The 21,395-nt window shown below is 36.6% G+C and overlaps 1 protein-coding gene across 1 annotated transcript in view; it reads right to left on the bottom strand.

Moving 5' to 3' along the window:
• Positions 1-21,395, bottom strand: part of CNTNAP2 (contactin associated protein 2) — a 1,422,658-nt gene that overhangs the window by 1,094,334 nt on the left and 306,929 nt on the right. Inside the window, exon 7 of the mRNA XM_058444445.1 lies at positions 20,730-20,879. Within this exon, the coding sequence (XP_058300428.1) occupies positions 20,730-20,879 (150 nt within the window). The remainder of the gene's footprint in view (positions 1-20,729; positions 20,880-21,395) is intronic.

The raw sequence follows: 21,395 nt of genomic DNA, 5'->3' as shown, positions 1-21,395 counted from the left end.
TGATTAAAAAATATCCTATTGCTTAAAAAACTAATTTTACTACTCTAAATAATTTGTTATAAAAAGCTTCAGGCTAGGATGATGGATAATGGAAAATTTGAAAAAGAAATGAACTCCTTTAAATGAATTTTCCAAACTCAATATCCTTAGGTTAAACAGCCATATACAAATTTTCAAGATTTGCTCATGGAGGGAATAAATATTGAATGCCACTTTATTAAGTACAATTGAGCACACAAACTATAATCAAATTCACAGATAATATAAACTGTTTAATATCAAATATAGGAGTATTACAAGACTGCTAATTAGCCTTCAGTAATTACTTTCCCCCCTTGCATAGAGTAGATCTTTACCTGGATATTTTGTTATCCAATATCCCTTGCAACTATATGTGGCCACATTAATATGTTCCAGCCAATGAGGTGATACATGTGTAAACATTGTATGAGACTTTGGGGGAGTGGCCTTAAAGGGTGAGAATCACCCCATATCTTTTGATGCTTTTTTCCTATCTGGAACTTGGATGTAATATCTGGCACTCAAATTGCCATTGGGGATATTTGCTTTGTACTAAATATAAAGCAGAAAGATGGAAAAAGCCTAGCTTCCTGACTCCTTGGAACACTGCATTAGCCTTGAACAGTCTAATTCTATATTCTCTCATGTAACAAAGGAAGAAATCTTCATCTTGTTAATTTCAGTCTCTGTTACTCAGAGCTGAACCTAATCCAAACTCATACCATAGTTTGTACTATACATAAAAAATAGGGTGCTATGTGTGACAAAGTCTAAAAAGCATATGGAATTGCCTGTGGTGGACACCAGGCCTTGAAGACTGGGATACTCTAGCTGTGGAAAGCTGAGTTCTTTGTTATACTGTAGCTAAATATTTGGTTATATTGTCAACTGCTGTCTTTGGAAGGCAAATTAGGTGCCAACTGAGACTTTCCATGTCAAGAGAAATGCTTGGAAAGACTCAAGTGCTCTTGTGCACTGGCTCCTTCTTGCTGTGTTTAGCAAAGTCTCCAGGAGAGAGAATAAGTTAGTCTAGAACTCACCAGCCTAAAGGCTGAGATAAGAGTAAAGCTACTGTGAAGTAGAAGGTGCTTTCTTCTTATGTTGACAGTCTAAAATGATGGAGAATCCCCAATTCAGAAGCTTGAAAGGGTTAAAAAAAAAAAAAAGAAAAAATAACTCTGTATCCTAAACTGCATTGCAGTGTAAGTCTAAACCACGGCTGCCAAGAGGCAGCTTTAGAAGGAAGTAAGGCTGGGGCCCCAGGATGTCTTTCACAACCTTCAGGTAAGGGTTATCTACCAGACATTGGGGGACAGCACTGTTGCAGTGATCAGATTGAGGATATCATCATCCACTAAAAGGTTATTCTTTTTCAGGACCTCAAGGTAGTTTGACATTAGCTGAAAGGCAGAGAGAAGAAAAGGAGGGAGGAGCAAGTTCTCTTGAAGGCAGATTAGAGGGCTCATCTCCACTGGGAATTGGCAGAACACAGAGGTAAGTATGAAAAAGAATAGTCAACAGGCTTTAAACTATGTCAAGAACAGATGTTTAGGTGTGGTTATTTGCATGTAGAACTGTCTGAAAGAAAATAGATTAGAAGACTGCAACATTTTTGAGAAACCTACATTACCACGGAAACCATAAGCAAGGCCTGCAAAGGTTTGTGCCCTTTCAGTGACTACAGCAGTCCTTAATCATTAATTTGTGTCAGCAGGAGGTCAGTTACGAAAGCATGCAGCCCACCAGACAGGAAAAATCAGAATGCCCTTCTCAGATATGAGCACGATATGGCTTCTCATAGGGACCTCTGAGAGTGAAACCTTGGGTCACAAAAGGCACTGGAAAAGTAGTCTCTTTGCTATTCCTGCCTAGCAAGATTTTAAAATTGCTATGGACCAGCAATGACTATGTGTCTCTCATGCTTTTATTTTCAAAAGAGGAGTGCGTTTCACAGTTAACAGGTTTTTAATTTATATACTACTGTACCCCAAGAAACAAAACCTTGACCTGATGTAGAGGTCTGTACATCATCAGAGATGGATTTGAGATGGATGCAATAACTTAACAAGATTTTGGGAAGGTCTCACTTGAAGGAACATAAAAATGTTCTATGTATTGGAAAAAGGGTTAATATAGATATTTCTGTGTACTAATGTTGGTACATACTGTCAGTTTTCCCTACAATCTGTTTTCATGATCTTTTCCGTAATAAAATCTCCTCACACCTTTTTTTTTGAGGGGAGGGGGCGCTGGATTCATGAATGTCTGGAAGAATTTTATTTCCCAGCTTGCTTTGCAACTAGTTGTAGCCACAGAACTAAGCTCTGGCTGACAGGATGTGTGTAGAAGTATCTTCAGCGTCTTTCAGGAAGTGCCCTTAAAGAGAGGCACTCCACGACCCTTTTCTCTCCTTTCTTCCTGCTGTATGGAATAGGGATGGAAGACATCTTGACCAAGAGTGAGAAACAATGTACTAAAGATGGTGGAAAATCTAGATAGATTAGAACTTGTTAAATTATAGGTTGCATGCTAGATGCAACCCACCACTTGTTTTTGTAAATGTTTTACTGGAATACAAACATACCCATTTATTTTCGTATTGTCTATGGCTGTTTCTCTGCTACAAAGCAAAGTTGAATAGTTGTGAGAAAGAACACATGGCCCAAAAAGCTTAAAATATTCACTATATGACCCTATATAAAAGAGTTTGCTGATGCTTGAAATATAATTCATACTTCGTGAAACCTCAAAATGACATACCAGCCCCTTCATCCAGTTTAAATCATTACTAAGTTGGATTTCTATAATTATATAGCTGAAGACTATCCTAATAATTTGGATTTTTTCCCTCTATCTTAAAAGTTAATATTATTATATCTATAATATTTTCAATATAGGAATCCCACATTTAACATTACTCATTTCTGGGTGTCATGGCTCATGCCTGTAATCCCAGCAATTTGGGAGGCTGAGGTGGGCAAATTACGTGAGCTCAGGAGTTCTAAACAAGCCTGGCCAACATGGTGAAACCTCATCTCCACTAAAATTACAAAAATTAACTGGGCATGGTGGTGCACACCTATAGTCCCAGCTACCAGGGAGGCTGAGGCGGGAGCATCACTTGAACCTGGGAGGCAGAGGTTGCAGTGAGTTGAGATCATGCCACTGCACTCCAGCCTGGGCAACAGAGTGAGACCGTTGTCTTAAAACGAAACAAAACATTACTTATATATAAGTGCAAAGGGAAAATAAACTATATTTAGTTGATGTTTACCATTATATACTTTGACATATCACGAGAGATTAACTTCCCTAACAATAAAAATGTATATATACTGTTTTTAAAGAATTAAGTATGGTAAAGAATTCTGAAATTATTGATGCAATAAGAAGCCTTTTAAAATTAAACTTATTGGACACATTATATTTATGGACATTCTATGCTGGAGAGTAAAATCCATTCACCAATGACGAAAAAGAAGAAACTTCACCAATGACAAAAAAGAAGAAACCTCAACAATTTTTGTTATATGAATAAATTATTAGCAACTCTAAATAAAAAATGTACATTTAAACACAAGTGCTATGTTAGAAGATTACTTTTATCCACTTATATTTTTAAAAATAATCCTGACAAATTTCATCTCCCTTTATCTTACCTAGTTTGTTTCCTACCACATGAAACTCTAGTCTATGTAAAATTAGAAAAAATTAAAGACACACTTTTCTAAAGTAAACATTTTTCTCCTGTTTTGAAAATTGAAACATATACATATATTTTTAATTTTACTTTAAGTTCTGGGATACATGTGCAGAACGTGTAGGTTTATTACATAGGTATACACGTGCCATAGTGGTTTCCTGCACCAATCAACCCGCCTTCTAGGTTTTAAGCCCAACACGCTTTAGGTATTTGTCCTATTGCTCTCCATCCCCTTGCCCCCCACCTCCCAATAGGCCCCAGTGGGTGATGTTCCCCTCCTTGTATTCTCATTGTTCAACTCCCATTTATGAGTGAGAACATGCGGTGTTGGTTTTCTGTTCCTGTGTTTTCCAGCTCCATCCGTGTCCCTGCAAAGGACATGAACTCATTCTTTCTTATGGCTGCATAGTATAATAGTGTCTTTAAATTTTTGTCTTTAAAAAAAAAAAAAAAAAAAAAAGAGTGTTGCTCTGTTGTCCAGGCTGGAGTGCAGTGGCACGATCTTGGATCACTGCACTCCAAGGCTCAAGAGACCCTCCTGCCTCAGCCTCGTAGCTGGGACTTCAGGTGCGTGTACCCATGCCCAGCTAATTTTTGTATTTTTTGCAAAGATGGGGTTTCACCACATTGCTCAGGCTGGTCGTGAACTCCTGGGCTCAAGTGATCCTCCTACCTCAGCTTCCCAAAGTGCTGGGATTATAGGTGTGAGCCACGACTCCTAGCGAACTTTACATTTTTATATGGAAATATATTCAAGTAGTTTCCACTTACTATTTTTTAGTACTATGAAAGTGCTTGTCATGTTGGTTTTATACCTACAAATGGCTACTGTAGAAAATTTTAAGAAAAAAAGGAGAACATTAAAATTATTCATTCTTTGAATCAGAGATAGATATTGCTAAAATTCTGTTTTACTTTCTTTTACAGTGCGGAATGGGTGGGTACAAAACTAGGTAAGTAGAAAGAGAGAAACCATATAAAGCAGAAAGTTAAGAGAAGGGAAAACCAGGAAAAGAGAAGCAAAGGAAAAAAATATATAGATAAATACATATATATATACACACACACATATACACATATATACATATATATACACATATATATACATACATACACATACATATACATACATATACATACATATATACATATATACACATTTATACACACATATACACATATATACATATATACACATACATATACATACATATATACACATACATACATATATACACATACATATATATATACACATACATATATATATATATATATATATCTCCTTTTTTCTTTGAAGTTTAAGGGACAGTGAGGTAGGCAGACATTAAAAAAAAATCTCCCTAATTAATATATCTTTATAATCTATTATATATACTCAAAACTAAAGAACCTGACCTTAGCCAGGGGCTGAGGCAAAGGGAAGGCTTCCCTGAAGAAGTGTTGATTAAAGTGAGATTTGAGAAAGAAGTAGTCATCTTAGGCTGAAGAACATTCCAGACAAAGAAAATGGAACGCACAGGGTCTCTGTGACAAAGACAGCATAACACTCTTATTAGCTCAAGGAAGGCCAACGTGATGCTGGTGCCCAGAAGCAGAAGGCTGGGTGAGGATGAATGATGTGTGTAACACAGAAAGGAACCAGATGATGCAAGATCCCTGTAGTTCAGGTTATAAATTTGCATTGCTAAACAAATAAATAAGTATTGCAATCACAAGAGAAATAGGAAGTCATTGAGTGTGGAAAGGGTAGGGGAAACTGACAAGACAAAGTCAGTGGAAGATAGATTGGAGGAGGACTAACTAGAATGGACTGAAATCGTCAGTGGATAAATCAGGGAACTGTTAAGCAGTCCTGCAGAGAGAACATGGTAGTCTGGTTTATCACAGTGGCAGTGAAACAGCTGAGAGGCAGATGGATTATAAAATCATTTACGAGTTGAATAGTTATAGATAATAAATAAATACTTAAATAGGATTGGGTGAAGGATTGGATGTGTTGCATTAAGATAAAACTAAGACTAAAGTCATTCTTTATCCTGGATGGAGGGCAATGGCACATTAAGCGATATGGAAAATATTAGACAGGTCTAGGAGAATGCGATTATAAATTTGTATTGCATTAAAATATTTTATCCCCATTGCAATAAGACTATGTCATTAACCTTTTTGTATACCATTGAATATTATTCAAAATCACGACTTTGGGTGGCTGCATAATACTCCATTTTATAGACTTGCCACAGTATCTTTCATCATTTCTGCTGTTGCTCGTTTAGGCATTTTCTAGTTATTGATGACTATATGTTGTTGCAATGAACATTCTTGTATATAACTCTTCTGTAATCATACAATGGGATTGGTCACCATTATTTATATTCTTTCAAAAGTACATGAATCAAAATCCATGTAACTAAATTTTACTGTACGTACTTAAATCTTAATAAATTGATTTTAATAAGTGATTGAGGGCTAGCCTTTTGTATCATCTCTACGTAAATAAAATCTTAACACTCCTTTTAATAAACATGCATTATAAACTTTCTTATACTACTTAATCACTTAGCTATAATTTTGTTTTAATTTTTTAAAATGTGGATTTCTAACTTGTCCCTTGATGATGCTAACCTCACATCATTATCCAGTGTCCTATTTTTCTAATACTTTCTCTGCCTCTCTTCTAATCCTCATCTCCATTTCATGAAATCTAAGGTTTTTATTATCAGAATGCAACAAAGGTCCCTTTTTTTTCCTACATTTTTATCCCCAAATCTTTGCCTGCATGAGTGTTTCTCAAAGTATGGAGAGAAAATGACAAGCATTGATATCACCCAGGAAATAATTTAGTAATTTCTCAAAACAATAAACATAGACTTACCATATGACACAGCAATTCCACTCCTAGGTATATACCCAAGAGAAAGAAAAACATACGTGCAATTGAAAAGAGGTAAATTAATGTTCATATCAGCATTATTTATAATAGCCAAAAGGTGGAAAAACCCAAAACTCCATCACTTGCGAATGAATAAATGTCTCATTCATATATATATATATATATATATATACACACACACACACACAAATGATATACATACAAATGATATATATATACATACAAATGATATATATATACATACATACAAATGATACATATATACACATACATATGTATATATATATATACATACATATGTATATATATATATACATACACACACATATATATACACACATATATGTATATACATATATGTAAAAATATTTGGCAATAAATAGGGATAAAGTACTGATACATGAATTGAATAAACTACAGTTGAATAAAGACTGAAAACATGCTAAACGAAAGAAGCCAGTCATAAAAGATAATTTTTTATGTGATTCAATGTATATAAAATGTCCAGAATAAGCCCGGGCGTGGTGGCTCATGCCTGAAATCCCAGCACTTTGGGAAGCCAAGGCAGGTGGACAGCGAGGTCAGGAGATCGAGACTACTATGGCTCACACAGTGAAACCCTGTCTCTACTAAAAATACAAAAAATTAGCCAGGAGTGGTGGCGGGCACCTGTAGTCCCAGCTAGTCGGGAAGCTGAGGCAGGAGAATGGCGTGAACCCGGGAGTTGGAGCTTGCAGTGAGCCGAGATCGCACCACTGCACTCCAGCCTGGGGGACAGAGCGAGACTCTGTCTCAAAAAAAAAAAAAAGTCCAGAATAAACAAATCCATAGAGACAGGAAGTAGTAGATTCGTGGTTGCCTACGATTTGGGGTTTTGTGGAAGAATTCAGAGTGACTTCTAATAGTTTTGGGGTTCTATTTGGGGTCATGAAAATGGCCGAAAATGAGATTGTGGTGATAGTTACAAGACTCTGTGAATATACGGAGTATCACCAAATTATTCACTTTAAATGGTGAATTTTATAGCATATGATTTCTTGGCCAATAAAATGATAAGAAAAAAAAGAAAATCTGTTTAAAATGCATATTTCTGGGCCCAACCTCAGACCTACTGAATCAGAATTTTATTAAGAAGGCAGCCGAAGGCTTTTTTTATTTTTTTGTAAAGTACCCTAGAAGATTCTTAAGGACATTAAAGTGTGAAAGCTGGTATAAAACATGCATTATCTTAGCAAACACACAAAATCTCTACCCGTTGGTCTTCGAATCAACTTTTGCACTAGGCTAGCAAATATTACAACTACTTCTATTTCTTCTAAGCTTTTACACGGTGATTATTACCCGTCTGCTTCATTCAGCCTGGTAGCTTGCATTTCCACCCTAAAGCCCAACTGAATTTTTTTCCTTCTTTTGATATTTCAACATTTTTTTCTACATATAACATTGACTGTATATTTACTAGGGGCAATTCCCCCTTTACATGTATTTTCTGCCTTTCAAATATTCTTTTCTTTGAAATATTAAACCTAAAATCATGTATACATATTGAATCCTTGAGTCCATATCTTTGTTCAATAGCCCATAGATAATGGGAAAAGTTCTGAAGGTATTAAAGGATTTTGTTTTATTGCTGATTTTTTGAGGCATGTAGCTTCTCCTGGAAGTAATGCCATATAGTCCAGTGCTGGCAGAGAACATCTTTATTCAAATTTTATATTTGCACACTGATCTAATAAGGGTCTCTAAAAACAGAGAAGGTCTCTCTTCCCAATTGTGAGATAGTGAACTTACTGGTTATTATAGATTAAGTTCTACAGAGGAATGATGCCATAGTAATTTTGGCACTAATTGCATTTAACGTCAGTGAATGTGATAGAAAGATCTAGATGTCAGAGAGGCTTGGGGATTTTTTTGATTGGAAAAGTATTAAAGACAATGCAATTTTAAGTCTAACTTACGAAGTAGGCTGAATTATATGTTACTAGGAAAGTCTTTGGCCTAAATTCCCAGACCCTCAATCCCACACATTATACCTAAAAAGACTTCAAATATCCCCATTAGATATTCAATCATTTTTAGGGTCTTGAAGGCCAAAAAGTCTTACAAAATTTCTTATTACTATAAAATTCCCATGAGGAGTAGAAAATATTTTTAATTACTTGAGAAATACCTGGTTGCTGGGATGGACAAAGGGAACCCAAAGTAGAAAGAGAAATTAAAAATGAAAGGAGGGGTGAGTTCAGCAAAAGCTCTATTTAATTACTACATGAGTAAACCAAACTAGAAAAACTAGCTTATTTTAAAATCTGATCTTTTTAAAAACTCAGCAATGGAAAACAAGCCACAGAACCAGAAAGAACTTAACATTTTAGTAAAAAGAGAGGCATGTAAATAATAATAAATTTAATAATTAAATTTACATACAAATAATTGATTGCCTAAAGGAGAAATAAAATAGGCAACCAGACAAAATAAGCAGTAACAGACCATCACAGTCATAGGCACAGGATCCCATTGTGTTTGTTTCTGCACATATAATAATATTACTCGAATTTTCAGCAATTCAAAAAAGTAAGTATGCTAAATTCATCTCCTCTACCTACTTGTTCAGTCATGGAGTATTAGATATGCAAATAAAAATACCAACTTTGTTGGGGAAAAAAAACACAAACTTCTTTCTGGTTTGTCAAGAAGTGCTTTAAAATAACTTCCTGTAACTACCTTTATGTATTGCATTTTTGTGTCATTACCAAATGACTTGTGGGCACTAAGGAAGGGCCCTGGTGACATTTCCCTTCCTGCCTGAGGTCAGAGTTGGCTGCTCTAAATAGGGTCCACAGATGCTTACCAGCTGAGGCCATGCTGCCTGGACTGTCCTCAGTCTGAACACAGCAGGAGTACGACAGCCAGGCCATTTCTTTCTGACACAGGATTCTAACAGACAATTTTTGCTAGAGACTGGCCAATACTACCTCAGCTGTGCAACCATCTGGGGCTCTACCCACTCATTCATCCTTCCCTTTTACCATTCTTGAATGTCAGAGTTCCTCTTTAACCTCTTTTTCCTTTAGAAGTACTTGCCCAATAAATCTTTTGATTGTCTTATTCTGTCTTAACTTCTGCTTCTTAGAGTACCTGAACTAACCCATGATGAAGATTCTTTTCTTTACCAAATTTTAATCAGGCTCTGAGCTTTCTCCTAGGCCCATCTGTTTACTCTCTTGTAAAATCCAGTTTTAGCAAAAGAACCGTGCGAAGTCAGTTTAGCCAGAACCCCCCGCCCTTGATAGCTGATCGTTCTCAGTATCTCATCATCCTTGATACCTGACCATGTTCCTCCTGTACCACCCCACAGAGGATGTCCGATCACCCTAGCCTGTTTTTGGCAAGAATTCTGGTTAGGTGGATTTGGTTAGAAACCCCTGTACCCTCGGATTGTTTCTTTATAGTAATTTTCTATCCACTGACCCAACCCTGCTTTTTGGCTATAAATTCCCGCTTGTCCTTCCTACACTTGGAGTTGAGCCCAATCTCTCTCCCTCGCTGCAAAATTCTATTGCTGTGGACCCTGTATCTATTGCAATGGTTCTAAATAAAGCCTTCCTTACTGTGCTTTTAACATGTCTCTTTGAATCTTTTTAACACTGATTATTCATGAAACATGAAGATACATTTAAAGATTTTCTTTTTGTTAAAGCATTGTAAAATCAACTTCATAGGATAAACTGTAGACTTATTTATGCTTCCCAAGTAATCACTTGACACCTGCCACATATTTACACCAGATATACAAGGCATTACAGTTTTAAAAATTTGGCCAGTAGTTTCTCTACTTAAGAACATTTTAGATATAGAAGATATTTGCTAAAAGATTCACACACAAGATAATATTTAATTTACATACCTTTAGTGTTACCCGTATTATTTTCACAGTCAGATCATGATGTTCTTTTAGGCTAATCATTTTAAAAGAGCAAAATCAGTATCAAGAGACAAGAAAGCAGAGCATGTCAATGGTAAATGGCCACAGGGTTAAGCCAATTCTTGAAAGTCAAAGACTTTTTGTAATTTTATGATATTTTTCTTTGAAAACTTCTTGTCATCATTTCTTAAATCTGAATATTTCCAATGCAAGCCAGTTGTAAGAGCCAGAAAAAGGCAAAGGCATGTAGAATATCACAATAATTGCAATGATAATTAGTTTAAAACATAGCTCTAATCAAATTTTACTTGTGGGAGCTATAAAAAAAGTCTTGGGAACCTTGGGCTACATAATAAATACTTTCCAATCTCCAAGCAGAAAAACAGTTTCTGATGAGGTTAATATGTTCAATTTCAATGTGTAATTCCTTTTTTTGTGCTCTTTTCTTTTACGCATATAATTGGTAAACAAATAAAAACAGCCTGAGAGTTCCTTAGGAATCAGAATGAAAATTTTTTCTCGTTGATATTCTTGTAATATAAAGTGATGGCTTAAAAATATTTTTTTAATTAAAAACTACTACTTAAATGGTACTATGCTTATTACACCTGGGTGATGAAATAATCTGTACATCAAACCCCCATAAGACATAATCTACCTATGTAAAAAAAACCCTATACATGTACCCCTGAACCAAAAATAAAAGTTAAAAAAGTATCTTTTAAAATGAGGAACATTGTGTAAAATAGCAAATATTGATTTGAATATTTTCAGGGACAAGTAGTTGTTTTTGCACAATCAAGCACTGCTTAAAAAGTTAATTGATACAGAGTTTCTAGGTTACTCACTACAATTAGGGGAGGACAAACTCATCTAGGAAAAAAATGGAAAAAATAATCACATAATAATAATGGACCAGAGTGAAAATATTAAAAATACTAAGAAAAATATAAAACAAAACATTAACTAAAAGGTTTGGAAGCAGTAAATAAAAATAATTTCCAATTATATAATATTAGCCAAGCCAAATTAAATTAACCATTAACAATTTACAGAAATCGCTAAGGTTCTAAGTTGTGATTTTCTCATCTCACTCTAAAATTTAATAAATTGTTAGTCATTTGATTAGAAATATTGGCTTTTGCCATTAATACTAAATTAGCATTTCAAAGAGAGGCGTATTACACAAAAGTGAGACAGGGTAACCAGTCTTTAGTATTAATGAAGGATATTCAGCAGTATGTAAATGTGGATGAGAGCTAATTTTCAGTTTATATTTTAAAGGGTGATAAATAGTTTACTTTCTACCCCCCTCCAACCCCAGCAGTATTGTTGGACCACTGATGGAACAAAGGCCAAAAGGAAAAGATTACAATTAGGTGGTATTTTCAAGCTGGAAGTATATGCATGAGGAGGCTATTTGTGAATCAATATTTTTAAATCCTATTTTTATTATAACAGCTTCTTAGCTTTAGGTCAGGGTTCTCCACTTGCTTATTTCTAAATGGCAAGGTCCCTAAATTAGAGACTGACTTGAATTTTAATTTACCATAGCAGGTTTTACATCAGTAGATTCTTGACCCTAGATGCAGCAGAAAGAGCATTCAGCCAAGACTTGATCTGAGGAATTTAGGAATTGACTGAGAACCCATCAAAAGAATAGAAGAGACAGGATGCTGGGAATTTTGTTTGGGAGGGAGCTGTCCATGGTGCAGTTAATTTTGGTGGAACTATGACCACATAGACAACAAATTGCTTAGTTTTAGGATGTATAGGTCAAAAGTCATTTTCAGGGAAACACAGTGAAGTGGACCTCAAAGTGTGGAAGGGGAAGGAGAACGTGTGAAACAGTGGAAAGGGGAGGCATGAGCCTTTTCGTCAGGAAGACTGGTGTCATCCTTGACCCTTTGGCTTTCACACCCCGTATCCCACCTGTCTGCAAGTCCTGCTGACTCGACCTCCAAATGTGTATGCAGAATTGATCATTACCCACTGGCTCCACTGCTACAACCTAGTCGATTTTCTTTCATCTGGATTATTGCAGTAGTTTCCACTGTTCTCCCTCATCGAACTACAGCCTTTTACCAAAACAGCAGCCTGAGAGACTATTTTAAAATCAACTAGATTCACTCGGTCCAACCTTCTCAGTCATTGTTAAAGACTCTTTACAATCCAACCTCACTTTCTCTCAGCCACACTGACTCCCTTTCCTAATCGCTCCCTGCACAACATACCAGCTGGATATCGGGTTACACTTGCTTTTCCCTCTACCAAGAACGTTCTTCTCTCCCATCTTCTCATGGTGTGTGTGTTCTCACTCCTTTGAGATATTTGCTCAAATGCTATCTTCTTTTTTTTAAATTTTTTTATTATTATTATACTTTAAGTATCAAATGCTATCTTCTTAATCAACGGTTTCTCTGGCCATTTAAAGATAATCCTCAATCCCCTCCCAAGAACTTCCTGTCCCCTCCCTGATTAATTCTTCCCCAAATACACTCATTTAACCAATGTTATTCGTTTACTACCTCACCTAGAATGTAATCTTCCAAGAGCAAGCATTTTTCCCCTGATTTGTTCACTACCTCAGCATGAACAATAATGCCAGGTTTTCAGAAAATATTTATTAATCCAAACTCTACTACTTGTTAGTTGCCCATAATCTCTTTGGATATAAATGAATGAATGTAGGTCTTAGTTCTATAACAGACAGTATGAATGAAAACATCAAAGCATATTCAAAAAGATTTGCAAAAGCAGGCCTAGAAAAAAAGATAAAAAGATTTACTATTTTAGCCAGTGTAGAGAAAAATCAAACATTAATCTAATTACAGTTCGAGTTTAAGGACTTATATTTCGAAGGAAATAACCATATTTAATTGATGGCATTTCCTTTTTTGGAGGGGGGTAGGTGGGGTACGGAGTTTTGCTCTGTCACCCAGGCTGGAGTGCAGCGGTGTGATCCTGGCTCACTGCAACCTCTGCCTCCTACGTTCAAGCAATTCTCATGCTTCAGTCTCCCAAGTAGCTGGGACTACAGGCAGGTGCCACCATGCCTGGCTAATTTTTGTGTTTTTTTAGTAGAGATGGGGTTTCATCATGTTGGGCAGGCTGGGGCCTGACCTCAGGTGATCTGCCCGACTTGGCCTCCCAAAGTGCTGGGATTACAGGCTTGAGCCACCATGCCTGGCCTGAAGGCATTTCTTATGAGAAGATTTTAGATATAAGACAGCCAACTTGTCCAGCACTTATATGTTAAATGTGAGGACATTTCTTACTGCTGATAAGGGATTTAATGTATATCGATGGCATGCCAGTGGTGTTCTCTTGAACTTTTCATGTTGTTTTAGCATAAACAACTCTCTGGGAACACTTTGTAATATTTCTATGGTTTTAAGCTTATGCTTCACTGTTTAGTAGATGCCCATTGTACAAAATTCCAAGACAAGTACAGTATGACAAAAAGATGACTTAATTTATTCTTAAATACACGTTATTTTGGAAAGGGCACTACATTCTAAGGAAAAATGAGAGCAAATTTAAGATTTTTTTCTTCTTTTAATTGCACTCTGTGTGTGTGTGGTTGTTTTTATTTCCAGTATTATTACTATCTACAAGTAAAGTCTTTAATGATTTCATTTATTTGGTAGTGGTAGGTTCCCATGGCACTGCATATCAAGGTCAAGTTACAAATTACTTTGTTCCTGAAAATTTTGGGGTCAACCAAAGCAATGAAGCCAGATTCTTTCCCCTTGTCCCTAAGTATAATCCTGCTCCGAGGATTGCTGACCCCAAGTCTTAGCTGGCTGTTCTCTTCTGTCTACATTACATGTGTAAGGACCCAAATGTAACGATACAACATTTGGTTAGTTCCACATAGAATGTACTTTCATACCGATGACACATTTTCTTATAATTTACATTTTTTTGTTTTACACAAAGCTTTCTAATATTTATCAGAGATAAGTTCTCACTCTCTCTTATGCATATGGATGTGAAATTCCCTTAGAAATTTTTAAAATTGATTCCTTGTAATTCTATACCTGGTCCTACTCAGAGGTTACAAAATCACATTCAGAAATTTGACCATCAAATTCTTATTGACCAGTAAATTTGCATCCACTATGCACAATACTTTAATTTTTGTTTTCGTTCTGTTTGAATGCCTCTACCTTTTAGTTATTCACATTTCCCAAAGTATATGTTTGACTTTTAACTTCATAAGAGCCATCTTTGAGAATGGATAATATAAAATCAGGAGTATGAATCTCCTTTGGGAAGTATGCTAATTTTTTAATTAGAGGTGGTTGCAAAATAAGTCATTTATACCTTACTATGGGCTAAATTGTATCCTGCAAAGAGATATACTGAAGTCCCGACCGTGAAACCTATGAATGTGGCCTATATTCAGAAATAGGGTTCTTGCAGATACAATCAGGTTAAGAGGAGGTGATAATGATTAGATCAATCCCTAATCCCATGGATGGTGTCCTTATCAGAAGAAGGAAATTCGGATGCAGAAACACAAAGGGGAGAAGACCATGTGAAGATGGAGGCGGAGACTGGAGTGAGGTATCTATAAGCCAGGGAATAACGAGGATTACTGGTAACCACCAGAAGCCAGAGGAGTGGAAGGATCCTCCCCTGGGGCCCTCAGAGACCTCAAGATTCTGCTGAACCTCCATTTTAGACTTCCAGCCTCCAGAACGCTGAGAGAATAGACCTATGTTGTTTTAAGCCACCGTGTTTATGGTACTTTGATTTGGCATCCCTAGAAAATACATACCTCCAAAAAGTTTGTTTAGGATTCAATTTTCACACTCCTGAAATGACACATTGTCTAACTTATATCACTTGATAAAACTTGTCTCATTCCATTTTTTGGGGGGGAGAACAATGAAAAAGAGCTAGAAAACAAACTTCTAAACAATAGATTTCCTGCTGGTACAAAAGCAAGGCAGCTGATACTTCACAGTGCTGACAAGTGGATCCTGAATGGAATGCTGCAAGTTCCGTATTCTGTGACGGATGAGCCAAACCAAGGATTTCTGGGAAACTATCTGGGAGGCTTTTCATGGAGTGTATTCCATCACGAAGAAATTTTCAGGCAGCCAAATGCTTGAAAGAGTGTTGGTATTTTCCTATAAAAGCTAAGGAGCCTGAAAACCACATCCCCTAATTATTTTAAAACATAACTACTTGATAAAAATGTTTATTTACATACCTATCTAGTTAGCTCGTTTTGCCATTACTTTCAATGGCAAAAACCCCAGTTGCTTTTGCACAACCTAATATTTAAAATCCATGGTCTATTTCAATGAGCATTGAGAGGTCATTGTTACAGACTATATGTTTGTATCCTTCAAAATTCCCGTATTGAAACCCTGAGCCCCCGTGGGGTGATATTAGGAAGTGGGGCCTTTGGGGGTTAATTAGGTCATGAGGGTGGAGCCCGTATGATGGGATTGCTGTGCTCATAAGAAGAGACTAAAGAGTGTGTGCTCTCTGTCTTTCTCTGTCTCTATTTTTCTCCAATGAGAACATACAATAAGAAAATGGTTGTCTGCAGCTTCTCATTATGTGCCCTCAGCAGACATGGAATCTGCCTGCACCTTGATACTTGGTCTTGGACTTCCCAACCACAAGAATTACGAAAAATATATTTCTGTTGTTTAGACCACTCATCCTATAGTATTCTGTTATAGTAGCCAAAACTGACCAAGACAGTTATATACTGGTGAGCTGAAAAGAGATGTGCCCTCTTATTAAACTTCATTAACACAAATCCTATCCAACTCAGGCCAGCCCCACTGCCCTCTTTTTCTCTTGCCTTCACCACTTGCTTTGGTACCTTCCTAAGACCTGCCTCCTTCCCCCCACTGAGTTCTTTAGAACTCCCCTTCCAATAAGACTGGCTCTAGAAGCTTCTTATCTCTCCTCTTCAGCCCACAGCTCCTTTCTCTTTTAATGATAACAAAAGAGATAATAAAAATGCCCAAAACAAAGAAAATTTAGAAATTTAAAAATCGTACTGCTGTCTCATAGCCATGGGTTCCAGCCTGTATCAGAAAGCTTATTACCACGTAAACAGTCAATAGGTAAATTTAATCATTGTGTTTAACATTCTTTTGATTATTAACATGAATGGAGTGTTATCTAAAGAAATTCTAGTTGGAGGAAAATAAAACATGTTAAAGCAGCTAAAACACACTTTGCTGAAGAAACATCCCAAATAACGGATCTCTTTGTCTGCTTATTCCCAAGGAAAAAAAAAAAAAAGTTAAAAGAATTCTTGGTGATGAAACATCATCTGATCATGGATGTTACAAAGGAGAACTAAGACTTTGCCAGCATTAGCAGGGAGCAAGCACAGAGAGATAAAATTGCACACTGGTGTGAAACGGCCTGGTCTGGGCTTCAAAGAAAGCTACACAACAGGGACTTAACTTCAAAGGAAACAAAATGTGGACATATTTAAGGATTTGGAAACAAAACAGAGTGTAGGATGGCAGGAAAGCCTTTACTTGAGGCTTTCAGTGAGCAGGAAAAATACTTTTCTTCAGTGAGTGTGGGGGAAGAAATACTTTGAGTGGTGCAGAAGTTGATGACAGGCCATTAAATAAATAATGGTCTGAAGTCTCCAATGTTCCTTGTGAGGCTCTGTCTCTTACAGAGTTAAAAGAAAGGCTCAAGATGCATTGGAAAGTCAGTCAGCATTTAGGACTTCCTAGGGTCAGACCCCAGGTTTAAGTTTATGCCACACAGTGTCCAGAAAACAGATTCTATTGCCATTTAATAGATGAAGAAAGTAAGATATAGTATTAGAGGATCCACTAATTAAGTGATAAAGCCAGATTCAAAATCAGGTATGCAGGATTACAAAGCTCGTGTTTCAGAACAAAGTCAATTCTCCTTTCCACTATACTAGTATTTCTTAAGATGTGTTTATTATAACATTTGAATGCTACTTTAATATTTTCAGCACAGATGGTATAGAGTTGGGTGCATTTGTATTTTATTTAAAGTTGTGATCCAGAGGCAGTCCCTCTTCTGATCAGGAATCCACAAGTAAGAGGTGTTAAGAGTTTTAGTGCAGGAACCGTACACCCACCCCAGAGGGGGTGACTCTTAGATTTTTGCTATTTATTCCTCATCTCAACCTAATTCATTGAATCAACAAGTCCTCTAATGAACTGAATGCCAAACTGGGTTTTCTTTGGTGAAATTAGTGGTCTGTTAGATAGCATAAATGTTAAAGAAATGTTAGAAAGGAGATATCAATAGTGAACTTAAAGGCACTAAGGGTATGTGGTTTGGCACAACACCTTTTAGAGACACACCCAGCCTTGTGTGAAGATGGTAAAAGATTCTGGCAAGGCCTGTAACCTGAGTTCTTAGAAATGCTTCTGGAGTTAGGATCACTTAGTGATGGTGTGCCAGCCATTTGCTGAGGAGGCTTTCCGTCACCTGGCACTAGCTCTGGGTGTAGCTGAATCCCACCATTCAGCGTTGCTGCTTCGGGAGAACATTTTATTCAAGGTGCAGCAAGTCAGAGAGCTGGGACCTCACTGAGCTTGCAGAAGAATGTTTATTAACAGTGTTGTGCTTTCTTGGGAATACTTTTTCATTTAATAAATATGTTTATGAGCATTGTAACTTGTCCTGTGACTTCCTTTCTTTTGCCCCCTGGGGGCAAAGCTATAGGAAAGTAGCAAATTCTCATGCATCCCAAACTTTTCAGTGACTGACGATGTTTTACAAAAAGAATCTAAAAGGTGTGTGTGCAAATTGGCTAAGGTCAATCTATAATTCTGTCTCTCAGATTGTGTTTATCAGAACCACTTGAAGTTTTGAATTCTTGAATTTCTCATCCTCTTGAATTTCAAAGTTCCAGAGGTGGGGCCTGAGAGTCGGAATGGCAATGAGTTCTTCTCGTGATTCTTACACACTCAGGATTCAGCTAATGATGATATAACAAAACAAGCATCATGATCATTAGCTGACAGTATATCCTGAAGGCAGACCACAGACCCAAGAGAAAATCAATATTCTCCTGACTGCTGGACTCAAAAACCAGCATCTGTAAACTGAAGTAAATAGCACACCATGAAGACCTCATATCCTATAAACTTTATGCCGTGAATGTGTGGTTACAGCTATGTGCTCGCCCCTCTAGATTGAAATCGATAAAAACTTAGGCATTCAGGGAGCTCATGTATGGCCAAAAATATTCCAGTCAAGGGATCAGTAGAGATTATCAGTAGCTTTCTCACTGACAACTGTGATCTATTTATGATCATAGCAATGAAAACTGTTGGCCATAAGCCAATCATGTTGAATATTTTTTTGGAGGGTAACCAGCTTGGCCACTGAGTTGTTTTTTCTCACATCAATACGTCCAGTTCACTCACTCTTAAGACGGCTTGTTTGACTTTCATCCACTCATCAAATATTTATTGAGAGTCTTTTAAAAACCATGTAGTCTTAACTTCCAACAAATATTATGGAAGATTAAAGAAGCAGAGCCCTAGTTCATGATTTTTGTCTCTAAGTTGTCACTAATTAGATGGGGAGAAATGCCCTGGTATAGGACTCAGAAAACTTAAATCAAGGTGCTAGCTGCAAACTCAGTGGCAAGTCAGTAAATCACCTAGGGCCTCCTCTGTTTCCTCTCTAGACAATTCATAATAAAGTGATGTCTTGCCTATTTTGTAGAATTTACTAATTGTTTCATAAATATTTATTGTTCATCTACAACATTCCAGGATTTTTTCTAGGACCTTGAGGAATATAGCAGGGTATGAGATAAACAAGGTGGCTGCTCTCATGTCACCTTACTCTAAGAACTAGAACACACACATACACAAACACAGAGAGAGAGAGAGAGAGAGAGAGAGAGAGAGTGAGCTATATAACTATATATTTAAATAAACAAAGTAGACATGTAAATACAAACAGAAACATTTTCAGAGGCAAACGTAACATACAGATTTTAAAGCTTAAATAAAAGCCTTTTCTAAGCATGTGATTTATTTTTTACATCTCACATTGCATGATTTAGGACAGGAAAGACAATAATCTAATAAAAGATGGATTGATCTAAACAATGTACCTAGCACTTTAATAAAATATGTCCTCATAATGTATTAGTTATGAAAAAAATCATTTTCTGACAGGACACATCTTTTCAATTAGAAAATATGACAGGTCTTTGCTACAACACTTTTTCACACATAGAATTTATCATTAAGATAATCGTCTTCTTACTAATCTTTTCATTACTTTAGAACCAAGATGTTAGTGACAACACGTCTTCTTCTGTAAGGTAGACCGTGGTAGGCACCTTTAAAATGGCACCCAGGAATCAATGGCTCTCTGTAATCATGCTGTTGTGAAATCCCCTTCCTCTGACTGTGGACGGGATTTAGTGACTCACTTCTCACAAGCTGAAAATAACAGTAGTGATGGGATATCACTGCTAAATTGGATTTTTTAAAAAAAATACTCATGGCTTTTATCTGGAGAACTTCCTGACTTACTGGCTTTCCCCTCCCCTCCTCTCTCTCTTTCGTCTTCCCTCTCTCTTTCTCTGCCCAGTGACCCCCAGGAGAAGCTACCTGAAGAAGAACGGTATTGCAGAATCAGAGGCCACAGAGAACTGAGGCATCCCAGCCAGCACCAACTGTCAGCCAGGTAAGTGAGACCTACTGGAAGCAGACGAGGCTTCAAATGATGCAGCCAACAGTTTGACGTCAACCTCACGAAAGCTCCGCTCAGCTAAACGACTACTGAATTCCTGATCCAGAGAAACTGCGAGGTAATAGATGTTTGTTTGAAGACACTAAGGTTTGAATAATTAGTTACATAGCAATAGGTGAACAGCAAATATTCCAAGGACCTGACTTTTGAGGACTATGAGGATGAATTTAGAATCTCCTATGTTATACTTCAGTGATTTAAATTAGGCCAGAAGAATATGGTGACATCATCTTAATATCTTCATCAGAAAGAAACAAAATTTTTCCTTTTCTTTTTTTGTTTTGCTCAATGGAATTACAGAGTTTGTTTGTTTTGTCATGAGATCTACTGATTCGTTGAGTTAAATATAAATACTTCACAATCAAACTTCATTTTGAAACCTCATTTTTTGCAAGGTATTAGTAACCAAAAAGGAATGGCATTCTTACCTCCAAAAAAGTACTTCTCGCCAGTTTTAACTTGAAGAGGACTATTAGTTCGAACCGCTGATGCTTCATCTCCATCGATGGTGAGAATAGCAAAATTTTCCTTGGCTAGGAAGCGAACCTCGTGCCACTGTCCATCATTCAACCCAGAACCTGGTAAGTACAAGATAAAAGTCATTTCTTTTCTTAAAATTACTCAGCTGAACACAATTTCCAAAATCAACAAATCAGGATTTTACAAATGAAAGTATTTTTCTCTCAGAAAATACAGTGCTGCTTACAATTCAAACTGATGTCTCATGTCTCTTTAATATCATCATAAGTGGTTCTATACTCCACCTAACTGAATAAGGCATAATATAACCCAATCAAGTAGAGAAGCAGTATTAATACCACTGTGTACTTAGGGAAAGAAATGGATTGAAAAAAAGTCATTTCGATGACCTCGGCCTCCCAAAGTGCTGGGATTACAGGCGTGAGCCACCACATCCGGCCACTGAACACATTTTATGATTATGTGTGATCTTAACTTAGTGAATTATGAACTCTTTTAACTTAGTAATTTATTTTCTGGTTAGCTTTGCTAGATCTTATTCTCAGACAAGAAAATGAATTTATGGCTTTTATCTAATGTCTGTCTTGGTTTTTAAAAATCTTTATTTTTCTGTA

The sequence above is a fragment of the Hylobates moloch genome, unplaced genomic scaffold (genome assembly GCF_009828535.3).
Source record: "Hylobates moloch isolate HMO894 unplaced genomic scaffold, HMol_V3 SCAFFOLD_1, whole genome shotgun sequence".
Taxonomy (NCBI): Eukaryota; Metazoa; Chordata; class Mammalia; order Primates; family Hylobatidae; genus Hylobates; species Hylobates moloch.
This window is presented reverse-complemented; position numbering and strand designations above follow the sequence as displayed.